The sequence below is a fragment of the Neodiprion fabricii genome, chromosome 5 (assembly GCF_021155785.1).
Source record: "Neodiprion fabricii isolate iyNeoFabr1 chromosome 5, iyNeoFabr1.1, whole genome shotgun sequence".
Lineage (NCBI taxonomy): Eukaryota > Metazoa > Arthropoda > Insecta > Hymenoptera > Diprionidae > Neodiprion > Neodiprion fabricii.
In genome coordinates, this window is record NC_060243.1 from 8828010 (window position 1) to 8847156 (window position 19147).

General features: G+C 37.1%; 2 protein-coding genes across 3 annotated transcripts; both read right to left on the minus strand.

Moving 5' to 3' along the window:
- Nucleotides 1-3666: 3666 nt before the first annotated feature.
- LOC124182838 (glucose dehydrogenase [FAD, quinone]-like) lies at nucleotides 3667-6862 on the minus strand. Its single transcript, XM_046570587.1, has 3 exons — nucleotides 6679-6862; nucleotides 4939-5218; nucleotides 3667-4856 (listed from the first exon to the last, which is right to left on the minus strand). Exons 2-3 carry the CDS (start codon nucleotides 4981-4983, stop codon nucleotides 4410-4412), a joined length of 492 nt encoding a protein of 163 aa, XP_046426543.1. The 5' UTR covers nucleotides 4984-5218; nucleotides 6679-6862; the 3' UTR covers nucleotides 3667-4409.
- Nucleotides 6863-8981: 2119 nt separating this feature from the next.
- LOC124182836 (glucose dehydrogenase [FAD, quinone]-like) lies at nucleotides 8982-15048 on the minus strand. 2 transcript variants are annotated; one of them, XM_046570585.1, is made up of 5 exons: nucleotides 14607-15048; nucleotides 14407-14500; nucleotides 12911-14175; nucleotides 11140-11419; nucleotides 8982-11058 (listed from the first exon to the last, which is right to left on the minus strand). In XM_046570585.1, the coding sequence occupies exons 3-5, from the start codon at nucleotides 14149-14151 to the stop codon at nucleotides 10690-10692; spliced, it is 1890 nt and encodes a 629-aa protein (XP_046426541.1). In that variant the 5' UTR covers nucleotides 14152-14175; nucleotides 14407-14500; nucleotides 14607-15048; the 3' UTR covers nucleotides 8982-10689. The 2 variants fall into 2 exon arrangements, with proteins under 2 accessions (XP_046426541.1, XP_046426542.1); XM_046570586.1 differs by lacking the exon at nucleotides 14407-14500.
- Between the last annotated feature and the right edge of the window lie 4099 nt (nucleotides 15049-19147).

The following is a 19147-nucleotide window of genomic DNA, read 5'->3' on the forward strand; positions in this document are numbered from 1 at the left end:
GGTGTGCAAATACAATCATTTCCAAAAAATGAAAAATATATATTAGCAAATCTTTGACACGTATTATCTGTTTCGAATTTTAGGAAGAAATGTCTTACCGCATTTTTTGCGACCCTAGTATATCACCATTTCTCAGTTATGCGCTTCAGATAATATTTTCGGGCTGTAATATACTTTTTTTACGCAATGAAAAAAGATAATACGTGTTTAAGTTTTGCTAATATCTGCTTTCCACTTACTCTGAAAAATCATTTTCACACACCTTAATCAAAACTTGTGCTACTGTACTCATTTGAAGCTTCTTTTCTGATCAAAAGTAAGCATCATTTCCATGCGGCTGTAGTAAAATTGGAAATTTTTGAAATGTGAAACATCGCAACATGTACATATAAAACAGTAATATGTGCATTACAGAATGATTTTGTTTTCACGTTGCATGATATTTCGCCGCGACGTTGACATTAAAACACGTTTCAGTTTTACCTGGAGTTGGGCAATCCGTACACCAAGATTTACGCTGATATCTGGAAACGCGAGAGAGAGACTGCGATAAGCGCGGAAGAATCGGGCACCATCGGAGAAGATTTACAATGAAATGAGTACGATCCACCTATCGGATGTCGATTTATGGTTACTTGCCCGGGCATATCACGATGCTCAGCGCGCAAAGATACAATTTTGTCGAAGCGACAATTGCGCGTAACAATGAACTCGATACACGGAGCTTACTTTTAATACTTGCAAACTGTTTTGATATTTCACTCACTCATTTTTTTTTAAGCTGCAAGTTTCTTCTTTATTCAGTAGGTTCAGTAGTTACCAAATGTAAGTCTAGTTTTTAGAAATACACCGTAAAGAAGCACATCAGACAAATCACGTGATACATGGTGAATGACATGATTTTCATTAGGAGAGTTTACAAAAGTGAGCCACGAATTGGTATTGTGTACAACGAAAAATATTGGAACACTCACGATGACAAAGTTAGTTAGCAATGAAAAAAAACATACAAAAAGCAAACATTTCTTAATTATCATTTCGATCGAACGATCTTCGAATCGCAGTCGATTTACTTGAAATGAACGTGGATTTTCCTTCTCTTGGTTAAGCTTGTATTGACAGGAACTGAGCCTTTGTATTAAAAGAGTGTCGCATTCAACTTTCGTTGATCTTGATGATTCGGGATGTGGACGCGAATCGAACTACTTGGTAAAGTCTTTCTGATAAAATGTCGTCAAAACAATGGACGATAATCAGGGGATTGTTAATTAATTTGACTCGAATTTCAAATTAAATGCAAGGTCAAAGAGTTTATTCAAAATAAATGGATCAGAACACAGTAACAAAAGTTAGTTCAGAATATATGTATGATCAGAAACAAAAGTCAAAGGTAGTCATTTTGAAATGCATTAATTGACAAAAGACAAAGTTGGTAATTACCGGTATAAAATTATTTCACTTACGCACTTTGAGTTTCCAAGTAAGAAATGCTTCACTAAGAGGTCAAGATTCAGAACTTTTTTTGTAAGAAGATTCGAAATAAGGATTCAAAGTATCTCGTAGAGTTGATCAACTGTTGCACAAGTAGATTTTTTAGAACTATTCTGGTAGATAGATCTCTTCGAAGAGACTCATTCTATTTGAGCACAATGTTCCTATTGGCGTTTGGTTTGTGATTTAAAGAATCTACCGACTCATTGATTGGCTCTGCTCAATTTCAAGGAAGTTGGGCCAACTAGGAAATTGCACAAGTGTAAAAGAAATTTTTGGTCCTCCGTATTCCTGCCTCGTGCCTCGTATCGCCCAACCCAACTCTGCGATGAAATCTGAGCTAACTTTGTTTTCCGGAGTTTTGACTCCTTCGCTCTTACGTAATAATAAATTTCTAACTGAATCCCAAATTGAGCCTATAAGCATATCCATGAACTAGAGTATCGATCAAGGATTTTATTCCTTCGACAAGGTTGCGCTAAATGTTCCGATGAGTTTGAAGAAATTGTATACCTTTCCCCAAGCTTCTTCTAAAGATTTTCTAATCACGTCGTTGTCACGAAGCAAATTCATGGATAATCCATGATTAGTTGAGATTTGAGCTGTAACTTCTCTTCCTATACCAATTAATACGGCTGGTCTCTCTACTGGCAACATATTTTCCGGATAACTTTGCTGAATCTTGATTTCAATAAATTTCACCTGTTGCGAGATTTTCTAGAATTACGCTTCTTCACGACTTCTTAGTATTAGTTTATATTCCATCTGGTGCAATTGCTGGTACAAAAATCTGACATGTTCTGTACCAAGCGTTATTAAAATTAAACTTCGTTGATGGAAATACATTGCATTCGATTTGATTTCCCGATTTCACTAAAATATGCGTTCTCGATAACATGAATACTGTTTCGTTGCCTCTATAAACTGGAAGTTCTTGAAAACATTCATTTATTTCCCTTGTTCCGACATCTACCGATACACATTCCGCTGTACGTACTAATAAAACCTGGTTTCTCGCATAATAATTTAATTAATAATTCGCATTGTTGTAACATGGCATCGTTATATGAAGCAATGATTTCATTTTCAACCTGTCTTTCAACATACAATAATTTAGAATCAACGCACATGAAGATGTCCATATTTCTGACTGCCTTGGTAGAAAACTGAGCATTTGTCAAAATTACATTTGTCCGTTTGAATGACATTTCAATGTCTATTTCCTCCTTCTACGTCAATACAGTTTCCTGTCGTATATTCACATCGTTTGTCAGATCTAACAATGATTTCGTTTTTCTGTAAGTTTACTATAGCTTCATAATCTTGTATTGTGATAAAAATTTGTCCGTATGCTACTAAGTTGTTATAGTTTCGAAAACAAAACGCCGCAATGTCGTTGAATTTGTTTTATTTGTGTAAACAATTTTCTGCAAGTTTGGTACGTAAGTGTATCGTGTAAATTTTTGCATTTGCCTTGGGATATTTCGTCTATGTATTATACAGATCTATGAATTTCCATTTTGCATTGAATTACTTTTACACTTGAAAATTCTACTTCTTAAAGTAATTGTATACTTGACTGGAATATTGCATTTCTTAATATTTATCAGCAAATATGTTATTATATTCATCGATGGCTCTCCACAATAGTAAGCTATTAAGCCATTACCTGGGGGCGTGTGGTTAGTATCAGAAGTATGTCGATGAAAACTGACAGCTTTATTTAAATTGTCGAATTCATCGTTGTCGAGCCATAAATATTGCGAATCTGCTTTTCCTTTAATGGCAACTGACGGTTGATTCATTAATAACAGTTGTTATAATGACTTTTTCATTCATAAGAGATTTTATAATGTTTTCAGAAGAATCCGTCGATTTATCTGATCATGTGATTTCGCATTCAAGGTGATGCTTAATTGGATTGCAACGTCTAACACTTGACTTTTTGTTTTGTAAGGAGTTTTAATTTATCTTGTTTACCGGTTTTTTGAAGTTTTCTATTCATTCTTTTCTCTAACAAATTTCAGTCTGGTATATAATAGGTTGTACTGACTTATCTTTATCAATCATAATCTTGTAGTATGATAACACTCGGGTTTGTCATCACGTTTTGTAGAATCGATGTTTTCGTAATTCATATTGTTTTACGTACTTTGAGAACCTAAGAAAGTCTTTATTGTCAATGCTCGTTGAAGTTGCTTGACTTTTTACTTACTTGGTAACGGGTTATAATATTTTTTTAAATGTAGTGAACACTCATGAATGGTGAAACTTTTCTTCCTTTTCTTAATGTTCTTATCCAGGCCTTTCTCCGTATCTCTAAATTTATAGACAAGATCGACAAGTGACTTACATTCACATTGCAAGTTCCAACGCCAGGGCTTTCACAATTATTTGTTAGTGAAATAATTTAAGCTATTTAATGTGTTTCTGAATTGAAATTCATTTCAAATGGTCAGACCATTTTCCGTTAGGCCTTGAAGAATTCATACCGTAGATATCACAGGTGAATAATACAAACTCAATCTTTACTAACGTTGGTAAGAATTTATTCGTAATACCTTACATGACGAAAAGCATCCGTCGTATAAAATTTCCAAGGATAATAAAAGTCATTGTGATTTTATTTATGGTATTCATTACGCCAAGTTTTTTGCCACAAGTTCGTTAGAACTACTACTTTATGAAGCGTTATTTTTCTCGATAAAAACTGACTATCGACACGTTCATTCAAGATCATGTCAGCTATTAATACGGTTAGCTTACTCGGTCAGGTATTCATATATCAACAACTAATTCGTCGGTCTCAATTGCATAATTATGAATTATCTTCGCGATCTTGCAGAGTCGGGGAGATGCGTTTTTTGAGACTCGCTTGCTCATTCATTCATCGTTAGAACTATCGGTCCTCCTGAATATTATGCGTCACGGAGGCTTCGCAACTCCGGGGATATGTTTTCCGAAGCTCTGACATTCGAAGTTTTGCAACCGCCGGAAAAGATGGAATTCCAATCTTTCTTAATCATATCCGCGGCCTTTTCAGCGACCATAATAGTTGGCGCATTGGTATTACAGGATGGAATGTTTGGCATGATAGAAGCGTCCACAACCCGAAGACGATTTACACCGTAGACCCTCAGGCGTGAGTCTACTACAGCCATTTTGTCGTTGGCAGTACCCATTTTACAAGTAGACGTGTGGTGATAGAGACTCCATGGGAAAAATCTTGCGTAGCAACGCCAATAATCACGCGACGGAAAATTCAAGTGGGCACACTCTGGAATCACGTTGGAGTTGGGACGTACATTCAATTTCTTCATAGCCGAGGTTTGGCTGAGGTTGTAGGCAAAATAGACTCCTTCTACCTGTCGATCCGAAAATCGTTTATGAAATCTTTCCCAGCTCCAGTTATTTCGATGGTTTTCAATATAAAAATTATCAACGTACCAGAACCTCGAGATCATCCGGATGGTCTAAATAATTTGGAACCATGATTGGCTGGTGTGTGATGTCATTGTCTCTCAGCTTAATGTAACCTCTACTCTTCGGGTGTATCAGCGATGCTACCACACTGTATGCTTCCTTGTCAATTATATCCGCCTATAAGGCTGCGTAAAAGTCGCCTCTCAGACCATAGGCACTCTTAACGAGTTCACCATTCATGTTTAGAGCGGCTGATCCCATGAATAATTGGAGGTCTGGGTAATCGATGGAACTGTTGGCGTACCTAAGAAGAAATGAAAGGTTCAATCAGAAATATTTGTGTAATACGTAGTACAAGATTGTGTACCAAGAAAGTGAAGTAGGTCTTTTCACGCTGAGCGTAAGTTGCGAATACGCGGAGTAAGAAAGACTTTGCCTCCATGACGCACACGACACTTTATGTGATCATAATGTGGTCCACAAGTTTTTCATTTTTTATAGCGTAATACAAAAAAGCGCACTTTTAAGTACAAGGATGTGAAGGTGAACTTAGACGTACTCCGATGTTCCATTCTGTAATGTTCTAACAACGATTACTTTACGGACGGAACATAGGCAAAAAATGATGCGTAGACCCTACTGGGTTAAATAATTATATTAATGCGTGATGAATCACGTGTTAATCCAGAAGAATATTCAACGAAACTTGGAATAACCCGTATAATGTCGGCCTTTCAAAGACACGAGTATCAACCATAATCCTTCCACGTAACTACCATAAACAGAACTGGAACTATAATGCTTGAGGTATGTGATCGGTAAGTTGAATCTCGACATGTTTTGTAAATATTGTACATAGATGCATCATTATGTTTGGACTATACAAGCAATTTTGCATTATAATCTGATTTTAGAGAAAATTTGAGTCCAGGGGCTAGTCACTCTCGTGTATATAAGTCGGTAACCTTATTCAACTTATATCGGTTATCTATCCAAAAACCTCGTCAATACTGGTCGACACTCGCCGATACTCGTCGACGTTTTTGAATAGATCAGCAAAATAAGTAAATTATGGTTAATACCTAAGTAAGAAGCGAGTATACTCGAGAATTACTAGCCCCTCGATCTGACTCTCACTGCAGTAACTTCTGATAAGCACAAGATTATAAACAAATCGTGCTACTCCTGTCTTTACCGCACGTGATAAATGTTACTATAAATTATTGAATTTTCAGTAGTTATATGCAGAACAATAAAAGGCCCTGCTTGTGTTTAAGTCCTGCAGATGTGTCGAAAAAAATCACATCGTTGAACAATTTCTGTGCGAATCCATTGCCGTAAAAACTTGCCAATTTCACATACTTAGTATGTAACATCTTGGATGTGCAAAAAACTGTTTCAGGTCTATTATTTTAAGTACATCGGACAGTTCGATTGAATTACCACGCATTTCTACAGTAGGACAAAGGATGTCTCGAGGTTTAGAAAAGCTATCTGCAAAGATGCGACAGTCACGTACACGGAATACTAACTTGACTATTTTATAGTTATGTTCATGAAAGATTTCTTGCAGGGCTCAAGATGCATGCTGTCAGGTAAGACAAAAAGGCTGACGATTTCGAATTCATAGGTGCATGTGATGACGTTATTTTGTTTCTATTTTTTTTTTCAATACGCAGAGATAATGCGTTACACGTCAGTGAGTTGTGGATTACTCTTGTTAGAGTCAACAAATTTCCTCGTAATCCTTATAAGAATATTCACCTGGTGTTGATAAAACCCAATACTTCGCAGACGCCTATACCGTATAGGTGACCCTCTCTTTTTACCAAAAAGTCCGTTACGTCCGCTAGAGTTGTCGTAGATGCATTGTACGGTGGATCGATCAAAAAAGTGAGTCCACCGATCGTAATATGATCCTGAAGATTTTGCCCGACTCCTGGGCTATTAAATACGTAGATTCTACAACATACGTACATCTACAAATACGTACATCTACAAATACGTACATCTACAACTCGACATAGAAATTTTTGGCGGAACTCGGTATCAGTACATTCAATTAGTTGTAAATTTAGTTAGAAATCTTGTGGATTATAGCCTGCTACGATTTTTTTCCGCTGGTCCACTTAAATAAAGGCCTTCAAGCTCGTTTTTACCATTTGGTTCCAATATTAAACTTTGACCCTCTTGGGCCACGGGTAAACGTTGTCCGATTGGGCTTAAACTTTGCACACATTTTTTTTTTGGCAAATGGGAGATATGCAAGGGGTGAGAGGTTTGAAATTCTGACTTACCCAAAACAAGGACCACCCTAATGCATAATAAGGATTTTTCCAATTTATATGCGATTCAAACACGTACTCAGGTTCGAATGTTTGTTTTCGTATCCCTGTTTGTAAGTGCGCAGATGGAAAAAACATCTTTGGTCCCTAATTGTGAACTCGCATACCTTTTAAGGTGCTTCACGGAGCTTTCAAAGTCGATACGAGGTACCCAAGATTGCAAATGGAAACGAGATCGCTAATATATTCATTTGACAAGGTATGTAGAATACTAAGATATGTGAATTTTATTCATAGTAAAAATTCAGAATATACATTATTCTCACAAGCTGTGGCATAAAATGTTTTTCAAGTTTCCATTACGTGATATCATCTCTACTGAATAAATGTAGCAGTAATTGGAGATGGATTCCAACGGTGTGCTTAAAGTTACTGGAGAAAACAAGAATAACTTCATCGTTGATCTCGTGTCAGAATGTAATGGTGCGACTCCAACGTATATTTTTCAAAATTCCGTTTCATTGAAAATAGTCGCGCCTTTATTTCTCGCTCAAAGCGTGCAGTTTACGTTTCATTTCCACTTGAATGAATGAGGCTTCTTCTGAAAGTCACGATCAATTGATTTTTCATGCCAGGGATATTCGATATTCATGACAAATAGAATCCAGCGGCAAGTAGTCGAACACTACGCAGAAACTAATCAATTAGCCTGTCTGGAATTGTTAAATTTGCCATTTACAACAACAATTTTAAATTCAACGTCGCAACTATTGCGTTCCCATTAATATTTGAGCAGTGAAAACTGGAATCAGTTCAATCTTCTGGCATCTGATGTCAAATTGCAGAAATTTCAAACTGCATGATTGTACTTCCAAAGACAATGTGTCTGTGAAATACAAAACAGGAAGTCTGGCACGTTTTTTATTTTTTATTTTATTCAACATGTACGTAAAATAGTCTCTTTTTCTCGCATATGACGTGGATGGAAAATTGCTCATTTCGAGCATAGACTTCATTAGTATTGTATTGCCTAACATTTATCGAAATTAATTTGTATTACTATTCTCATTTATCTGCCCTGAAAATTATGAATATTTTTCTTCCTGATTTTTATTCTCTCGTTTAGACCAATAGCTAACGGCATGTCAAATATGCACTCATCCCTCCATTCAGTCATTCACTCATTCTATACAAAATCAATTATAGGACCACATTTTGAGTATTGTGCTACGATATTAGCAAGTAGCAATATTAGCAACCTCACTCTGCGTTATTGCCAGTGTGTGTGAATCTCGAAATTTCGATGCTAGAACCCGACACCGTATACCATTTAAAACATCCACATCTCGCTCTTGGTGAACGTTATCTACTAATGCTATTACATTTCTTAATATTACTCTGATGATTTCTTCACTACCATAGCTCTCTTTCGTACGTGAGGCGTGCGAAACTTCTTCGTCAAGTTCCAATAACTGTGCTAGCATCGAACACGTAAGCGCTCTGAATTTGTTCGCGAAAGATCTCGAAATTTTATTACAAATATTACATACGGTTCTTCATGAATCTTGGACAATGTGTAAGTCATGACGTATAAAAGGGACCCTTGTACCATTCAAATAAGCCCGCCTAACCCAAATACGATTTGACCAATTCAGTAAACGTAAAGCTCTTCGAGAAATAAAGTATTGTACCGACAAACAAGGTCAAAGCTATGAAAACGTGTAAAATAATTTGTCAAAATTGCGAAAGGTGATATGTGGAAAGCGAATGATGAAACGAGGCGAAACTTTTTTATATCTATACATTTTATTTATACACATAACATATACGTTTATACACATAATAATTTGAATGATTTGATAAAATTATTATACCTTTTCTTCTGTCATATTAAAATGGTGATGAAGAAAATTTCATCGACGAAATTATTTAATGTTTAATTTAAATTATTGTAATAGAAAACTCGCATTCTTTTACACCGCGTTGTCACACGACAATGATCCTGAAGCAAGCTTTGCTCCCATAGCTTTATTTCGTGCGCTTGAAAAAAGACGAAAAATGGAATCCAAAAAGTGTCTGAAATTGATCAAAATCGTGGAAACGGCATTTAAACTTTTGACGAAGAGATCATCGTGCAAATTCAAAAGTAGATTTGTTGCAGAACCCAAAATATCAGGCTTTTGAATAAATTATCACGAAACGACGTCTCAACGATCGAACAGAAAATAAGAATTTTTACTACAATCGGAATTTTTAAGTCGGTGATAGCCAATTTTCAACAGTTTCGAAACGCGGAGGATGGATTTCAGAAACAACGGAGAAGTGATCAAATGCGATGAGAAGAATCGGGTATAGCTTACAAGAGTTCAATTACAACCGGAGCCGTTATAAATTTGTGCCAAAAAAACAAAAAAAACTCGAGCAGTTTGATGCAAGACACCTGGTTGTAACAAGACTGAAGAGAACGCGATAAAACGTGGAAAATTTAAAAACAAACTCTGCCTTGACTTGTAGATTCAGTGCAATGAAATGGTGGCGGAAACGAAATTTTTCAAAATACCAGAAATGAAGTCACGCTCCAATCGACGGACGTACCAGAGTGATTCCAAGAATACGTGAAAGAAACAGTCTTTTCCGAAGTGGAATATTTCCAAGAGAAAGACTCTGGATGGTCGTTGATCGAAATGATCAATCTGGCTGTAACTTCAACGACAAGTACATTCCACTATAAGGAGATGTTTTGCTGTACACAAAACTACTGAAGGATATTCAAGATAAGAATGCTGTTGTCAACATCCGAAACAGCGACTCGTATTGCTTCCTCTGGTCGATTTCGAGCTGACGATAATCCGGTTCGTACCCATATTTCAGCTCACTGCTACGGAATGATGGTTTAAATTTTCTATTCACGTTCACGACATAAATAGCGACGAAAAACAAAAGCACAGTGAAGTTGTACCTGTTTATTTAGGCGAAATAAGTGTGACGTACCCGTTTCGTCTTTCAGTTTGAGAAACTGAAATTATTGTGGAAAATAATGATGATGATAAGAAATATGACGAACATAATGTGAAAACTCTGTGAAGATCCAAACATTACTTTTCCTGTAACTGACAACGAACGTTCATTTGGAGATTGCCCCCGATGTCGCTCTAATTTTGCTACGTTGTAGGGCATTGAAAAATAGTTGTCAAATTTGTTATTACCCATTAATCAATCGTTACAGGAATATGATTGGCTGTAGATCTGCTTACTTAGGGACTCACTTCGTGTAAAATGTAACTTCGGTTGCTTATCTAGCGGCGAAACATCGTTTGCGTTGAGACCACTCGCCGAAAACTCTCGGCATCAAACCTAAGATCATTCAATATTTACCTATATTAATGAATACTTAGCTCTCACAAACAACAGCGCTCCACTTTTTACGGGAAAATATTTTCATCAGCTATCTTTGTTTACGTATCAATGCTTTTGATGATCACTTGCTCGACTAGTGACCATTCCAATCTTCCTTAATAAGATCTGCTGCCTTTTCAGCGATCATAATAACTGGAGCATTGGTATTACCGGACACTATGTTTGGCATTATGGAAGCGTCCACAACACGGAGACCATTTATACCGTGAACCTTGAGGCGTTGGTTCACCACAGCCATTTCGTCATTTTCAGAGCCCATTTTACAAGTGGAAGTAGCGTGGTAAATCGTCAATGTATAGAATCTTGCGTAGCAGCGCCAATAGTCACGAGATGGAAATTCCAAGTGAGCACAATCCGGGATCAAGTTCGAGCTGACACTGGCATTCAATTCCTGCATAGTCGACGTAAGGCTGAAATTGTAAATGAAATCGGCTGCCTCCGCCTGTAAAAAACGAGATCCCGTGTGAAAGTTACACTTCGATAGAAATATCGGTATTATTTGACACCAAATTTATTAGCTTACCAGAATCTCTAAATCTTGTGGGTCATCAAAGTAATTCGGAACTATGAGTGGATGGTGTACGATATTATTATCTCTCAGCTTGATGTAGCCTCTGCTCTTCGGGTGTAATATAAATGGGATTATACTGTAGGCATCCTTGTTGATGATATTCGAATATAAGGTTTCGTAAAGATCATCTTTGAGACCAAACGCATTCTTGGTAAGTTCGCTGTTTCCATTGAAAGCCGATGACCAGAGAAAATACTGGAGGTCAGGAAAATCGAGGGAACTGTTAGCATACCTGAAAGCATGTGAGATATCACCATGACGTTTACTTGGAAGCAAATTTTCCTCGATAAATTGCGAATTTAAATAGACAAATCTTTTTCATTCAATTTCAAATCGAAGCCTATCTTGATACAATCCATTTCTATTTCTACTCCTTTCAGGCCCACCTCCAAGCCAAAGAGACAGCATGATAGACAGCATTTTGAATCTTGAATTCTTGAAAAAGAATATGACTTTGCTATAAAAAAAATTAAATAATTTTCTTCACTCATGCTTTGATAAATCAAATTAAACTTTTTGTATTCGGCGACAAATTTCAATTATAAAAAAACTATCGTCGACTGTTATTCCGAAGGTAAACAATTTTTATCCAATGTTCTCTATCATATATTAGAATAAAACATGTGACTAGTAAGAAATACGTGATTTAGAGTAAGCGCATGTCGGATTTATTGATTGCTCTACTGTCGTGATTTCAACCATTCACCCCGTAACAACGGCAAAAAGTTTCAGTTGACTTATCAAGTCACGAGTAAAAGAAATGTTCTTTTCTCTGTACAAGAAGTTGCATTGGTTGATTTTTTTTCAAGTCGTTCGTATGTTTTGTCAAAAATTATTTGATTATACTTACAAATGACCAGGGTGCCGAAATGCAGTATTAAAATGAATGTTCAATATGACTTTTAAGGTGTTACTCCACGGTTGATCTGATAGGTAGAAACTGCGAATCTTGTACACCTACTAATTAATTACGGCAATTACATTACTGAAGACGAAATCTTTAGTTTGAACGACCTGAGTGTAAGAAGAGAATTCGCAGAAAAAGAAGCCATGACAATTAGTGTGTGCACAGAATCTAACGAAACTATTGTGTTCAGTGAAGCGATACCGAATGTAAGAATTATCATAGAAGCACGGCTTAGAAGCTGTGACTACGTTGCATAGCCGTGTGCAGAGTAACTTTCTATGGAGGATTACGTATTATACATACATAATTATACAGTGTTGAAAAGTTCTGTATAGAACTTCTTTCACTGTGCTAGAAGTTTTATCCGGATACGGAACAGTGAATTCACCATACATTTACTGTGTATTCAATTTACAAACACAATAAATTTGCTATAAAACTTAGTGAAATCAGATTACTTTTGTGTGTTTTTCCTATAAATTTTAGTAAAATCAAAAATTTTCATTGTAAATTTCAAACAAATGCATAGTAATTTACGTTGCTGCACTGAAGCTGTAAATTTACAATTCTTTTGTACAATAAATGTGTAGTAAATTCACAATCATTTTCAACAGTGTAGGGGCAGAAGCACTAGTAATGAAAAGCATACTCGAATGTACATAATTGGATTACGGATAAGAGCAACAGCTAGTGGGAATCTACGTCTATCTACCGCGATGGACAATGAAAGTATCAAACTGAAAATCATTGAATAAAATTATTGATATTTACTGTACAGAGAAATATCAGTAAACATTTTTATTATATTATTAATACCTGGAATTGGTGAAACCTATAACTTCGCCGAAGGATATGTCATATAACGGGCCGTTTCGCTCAGCCAGGAATTGTTCTACTTCCGAAAGAGTCGATGTTGATGAATCATACGGCGGATCAATCAGATAGGTAAGTCCTCCAATCCCCACATGATCCTGAAGATTGTTCCCAACTCCTGGACTATCCAGAATAACCCGAATGCCGACCTCTTCTAAGTGTTCCTTAGGACCGATTCCTGAGAGCATTAGCAGTTGAGGCGATTGAATAGTGCCCGCTGAGAGTATTACCTCTTTTTTTGCACGAACGGTGTACTTCATGTTTTCTCGGACAAATTCAACGCCGTAAGCTGTTTTTGTGGTTTCATTCACGAAAATCTTAGTGACCAAAGCACCCGTGCGCACATGGAGGTTTTCTCTTCCAGCTGTGGAACGCAGATAGGCTTTTGCCGAGCTGCATCTAAGGCCATTTCTCACAGTGGCTTGCGGGTACATAAATCCCGTCTGCGTCTCTCCGTTTACATCCACCTCTGAGTAACCCATTTCAAAACTGGCATTGAGAAAATAGCTTGCAATCGGATGCTTGTATCTTGCTTGTTCAACAGTCAAATAGCCAGTGGTCCCATGATAAGGAGATGCGCGGAGATCAGGGATGGATACGTTTTCCGCTTTTTTGAAGTATGGTAAAACATCGTCGTATCCCCATCCGGAATTTCCCAACTCCTCCCATTGGTCGTAATCTTTTCGATTGCCACGAACGTATATCAGATAATTAATGACGCTGCTCCCTCCGAGTGCTTTACCTCTGGGCCAGTTGCATTGATTGTTGACCATGCCTTTACAATAGGTCGACGAATTTTCAATTTTGAATCCCCAGTCGACTTCGGTGTGCTGAAGATATAAAGCCAGTGAAGGTACGTCAGAGATAACTCCTTCATCGTTCCCAGCCTCCAATAGCAGGATAGTCCAATTTGAATTTTCCGATAATCTGTTAGCGAGTACGGCTCCTGCAGATCCTCCTCCGATTATTACAAAGTCATAACTGCCAAGCATCTCTTCCACCGAAACGATACGTACTCTGTTGTCTTTGTCGACAATGTCAGGTCGCCGGAGGACTATCAAAAGTTCCAAAAATGTTAAAAATCCAATCATGGTCCCGTTGGACAAAGCAAAACGAATACCAGTGTATGCCCACTGAACAATCAGTTGGGATACAGATGTATTTCTTTCGGGAACAATTTCCATGACAATTCCTTGATTCGGTGTTGGCTGTCAAAACATTGTACAATTTCATCATTAGTAGGATGCAGATGTGTTTACTGGTATAAAATATTCGATTGGGTATTCAATTGTTGAAATCGTAAACTAGTTGAGAAAGCAGTTACTTTAAAATTGCGTAGAATTATTAAAATCATTGCAGCCGCTTGTCACCCGACCTATAAGTGAATACCCCCTTGAAAATAGTATAAGCGTGATTTTCTTCGATTTTTTATCACTCACACAAAAAAAATTTTTATCCAGGGGTAAGTATCTTCTTATCCGGATGACTGGTGACTATGGCCAACACCAGTTCTTCTGATCTAGCAAAACGTCACTTAACGATCAATTTAGGAAAAAAAAATGGTAATTTCGCACTTCCGTTCTTGGTACACAATATACTATTGCTACATGAGAGATTCGTTAAATTTCGACTTACGTACTGACGATTTACTGTAAAATCCACGTTAATACGTTCAACGTTTCTATGTTTTTCTCGTGTGCATTATTGACATTCTTTTGATCCCGTCAGCTTCTGCTTGTACAGACCATGTGAATTTGTTTCATTTCTGCGTTTCTTGCATTTATGCCCACGCCATTTATTCCATTCTTTAGCACTATTTTCTCTTCATTCGCTTCATTCGACAGATTCTTAAATTCACGATAAACGGGCCCCAGTATATGCCCATTGGACAGTCTGCAGTTGGGGTGCACAAGCGTATATCTATCGAGTACGATATCTATCACCACACTGTGATTTGGCGTTCACTGTGAAAAGTGTGCGCAATTCCTGTATCAAGAACTCAACACGGCACAAGAACTCAACACATTGATCGAATCTCCGTTGAAATACTTGGTTTTTATAGTCCCAATAATATCTGTGCGTGTACGCGAATGACTTCAGGTCAAACGGTTGCGTACGTTTGCGAACGTAGCGGTACAAATCACATAATTCTCATCGTACCAGTATTTGGACCTCAGCCAATCGTATCACAAGCATAGTAATAGTTTAGCTAATGCATATAACATTCAAATAAGCACTCGGGTTGAAATATTTGTTTTCTTTTTCCTGTTTTAATACTCCACCTATCCAGTCAAACAGTACTCAAGTTCAAATATTTGTTTCTTTGCCCCTACTTGTAAACTTACATGCCTTGGGAGTCGTTTCACGGAGCCATCAAAGCCATGACCAGGCACTCAAGCTTGCAAGCAGGAACTAAATATCAAATATTTGAAGCTTGGCGTTTATTATACAAGGCATACAGAATATTAAACAATACGAGTTTCGGTCAGTGTTAGAATGCAGAACATGAATGATTCTCGAGAGCTCTAGTATAAGATTCCCGCGGAGTTTCCATTACGTGATATCGACTCCATTAGCAAATGTGTTATTCATCGAGATTGGATTCCAACGCTGTGTTTAAAGTGCGCGAAGGAAAAGATAAATACTTTCATCGTTGACCTGCAATCAGAATTTAATGGTACGGTCCCAGACAGTGTTCCGATCGATCCGATCGTCCCATCTCAGCTGCACGAAAAACACGATATCCATTGGTAACCGGGACACCACCGCGATGCATGCTACACAGTATATTGTAATTCAGCAACTAGCTCAATACCAACCCTATGACCATCCAATTTTGAGAATACATGACCTTGGTTGAAAAATTTTCAGCTTTTCAATGAAATTACTAGCTGCTACGTCTAGTTTTCAAGTCTACGCGCTTGTCCAACTTTCCCACATTCTTGCTGATACTCTACACCCTACATTGTCCTCTCACTCTCAAGTAGTCCTCCTGAAAATGATTGCGTGTTGAAATATAAAATTTATCTTGTGAATTCGATGAAACACATAAAAAATCACGTAATAAATTGCCAAAGCACGAATCACCAGGTATACCGGATCAAAAATCAAATAGTGAACTACACATAATTTTCGTACGATTTTTGATATAATGTTATTCAGTATACAAATTATCTACGTACCAAAACCGCCAGATCATTCATGCCGTCGAAATAATTTGGAACTATGATCGGCTGCTCTGTGATATTATTGTCTCTCAGTTTGACGTAATTTCTACACTTTGGGTTTATCAGCGATGGTATCACGTCGTACGATGGCCTATCGATTATGTTCGAAAATATGGGTGCGTAAAAATCGTCTCCAAGGCCAAAGATACTTTTAACGACTTAAGTATTCGTATTTAGCGTCGTTGAACCAAGAAATAATTGGAGATGCGGGAAATCGACAGAACTGTTGGCATACCTAGAAAAAAACGAAATGTTTGACCAGAGATATTTGTAATTAGATTTATGTGTGATGAATCATCCGTTAATCCAGACAAATCATGATTTCTATACTAGGCACGAATTAAACGTACCGTATCTTTTTACATTGAGAGGATTCTAGGCAATCCTTACCGACTGCCGAAATTGTTGCCGACTGTTTGAATGTTTTTTTTTTTTTTTACTCCTCTATTATCTTAAGGACGTTGTATGCGAAATCCGAGCAAAAAGTTTGTGACATCGTCTTTTATAAGAAATAGTGAATGCAATATTTTTTTATTGAAAATTGAATTGAGACGCCGTTAGAATTGCGAAATATTCACGATAAGAATAGTAAAAAATGAATTTTTGATCCGAAAAGCGAAAAAAATAGTCGAAATCGTTGATGTTTTTGGCATCAAGAACGATATTTATCGCCGCGTCTGTACCCACTACAGCTGTAGAGCCCTGTCACGGATAGGGAACGCGGAGGACAATATTAACGCACGACACGAAAATTCGGTCGTGGCAGCGTCGCATGAACCTAACCTATAGGCCACGCGAGCTTGAAACGAGTGACAAGTGATTTACCAATAGTGTTGAATTTTCGAAAGTTGTTGTCGGCCGAATAAAAAGAAATTAAAAAATGGAAAGAACCCGCTATCAAGGTCGATTTGTGCGAAAAAAAAGCTGGATCGGAATTTGAAAGCAGTGGTCACATTGCGTGAAGGCAAAAAGAAAAAATATTCTCCTCATGCAATCTTCACGAACTTTCCCTACTTTCGGAATTAATTACGAGATAAAGACGTGGTGGAAAAATATTAAAAAATTCTAATGGATCCAAAATTTATTGAATAAGATGATACTAGTTTTTCAAGCATTTCTATCGACCCGTTTTCCAATTACATACGCAAACGTGAATTTTGTCAGGTATTTTGCGGAATTTCCCATAAGCCCTGTGTTAATTTTCGGATTTTCAAATTCGATTTATTCTCAAACGACGTGGTCAATCGTATTGAAATTTGACAAGAAATTTGGAAATATTACAATTAAAACCCGAGCAAAATTGTAACAAAATCTGTCGAAAAGGGTGTTTTGCATACAACGTCCTTAAGTTATGCTAGCACCGACAAATGCCGGCGTTATCGCAATTAATAACAAAATTTTAACAAAAATAGAAGACATCAGCACAAACTATCTGAGCGTAGATTCCGGTGAAGATCAGCATGACGCAAAAATAGTCTTACACACTACCAATCGAATTCATAAATTTAGGAATGTCGTATGGCTTTCCGAGTAATAAATTAACGTTAAAAAAATAAAGCAAAGTTATTTTGTTACGCGACCTATATCCATTGCACAGATATTAATGGTACCGAATTCGTTGTCGAGGAGTTAAAAGAGGATCTGTAATGTTTGGAAATAATTAGTGGAGATTACGCTGGAGTGACAGTATTGATACTATCATTACCGTCCGAGGAGAACGTACTGTTTAAGATAGTTAAAAGATAGATATTTGTTGGATTGGATTTTGCAACGACAATTAACAAGTCCCAAGATCCATCTTTCGATGGTGTTGGTTCATATTTACGAAATGTATTTATCCATGGTCAATTATATATTGCCCTGTTTGCAGAATGAAATCAAAAAGTAATTTCAGAATATTGTCGACGCAAAAATCTCTTACCGTAAACAGCGAAAATTTAAATTATTAATTGTGTACAAGCAATATTGTTCATAAAGAAGTTCTAGGTTCTATCATGGATAAATCGAACGTAATTGAAATTCTGGCCGTCTGATCGTACCTAAGGCGAAATCACCACAAAGGACTCCCAATCAGTGTCCCGTTAATTACTTAGAACGAAGTGTTATCGAACAATATCCTCTACTGCAATACTTCGACCTGTAGATGGGAAAACGACGCCTCGTCCCGGTGATCTTTTATCACTATTCTTCATACTGACAATGAGTATAATTGGAAAATTATTTTGAAGATGTGTTTACTTCTGTAGTGATAGGATTGAAACCGAGTTCTATGTCTAAACATAGTGACGCATTCCAAAACTCGTTTTATGTGAATTGTGGCTTTAAGCCTCTAGCCTCTAGCGAGTGGAAACTTTTAATCTAATCATATAATATTATAATTTAATCACGAAACTCACATCTTCTAAGTGAGGAGTGAGTTTGGTATTTTTATTGTGATGTTGTTTTGGTCCTTGACGGAATTTTTTACACCTCCTATGTTGTTGCTTACAAGTAGATTTTATGACTTACCAACTGAGTGTGAAACAGAAAATTATTTGAACATTTGTGTCTAGCATCGCATATGAAAATGCGCTATATCTACCATTTGGCGGTAGTGATGCCTGGGATTTGATAGTAGTCAGAATAAATTGGATTAATTTAGGCGGGACGTAAAGACTGACCTTGGCAACCTCTTAGACGCTTTCGGAACACCCAGCGAAATGTTTCGGGATTGGAATTTCATTTTGACAAGGTTTTCAAACACATGCGTTCATTGGTATTAAAGCGTGTGCACGCAAACAAATATCTTTGCGCATATAAAAGCATGGCATATGAGCCAGGAGTTGTTAGTTGATCAGTGGCAGTACCGTGTAATACGTCTGAGAAATTTCAGTTTTTGATAGTACAATTGTCAAAACTTTTCACAACCAATGCAGACTCACAGGACTCTAATTGTGATTGTGCCCGACAGAAA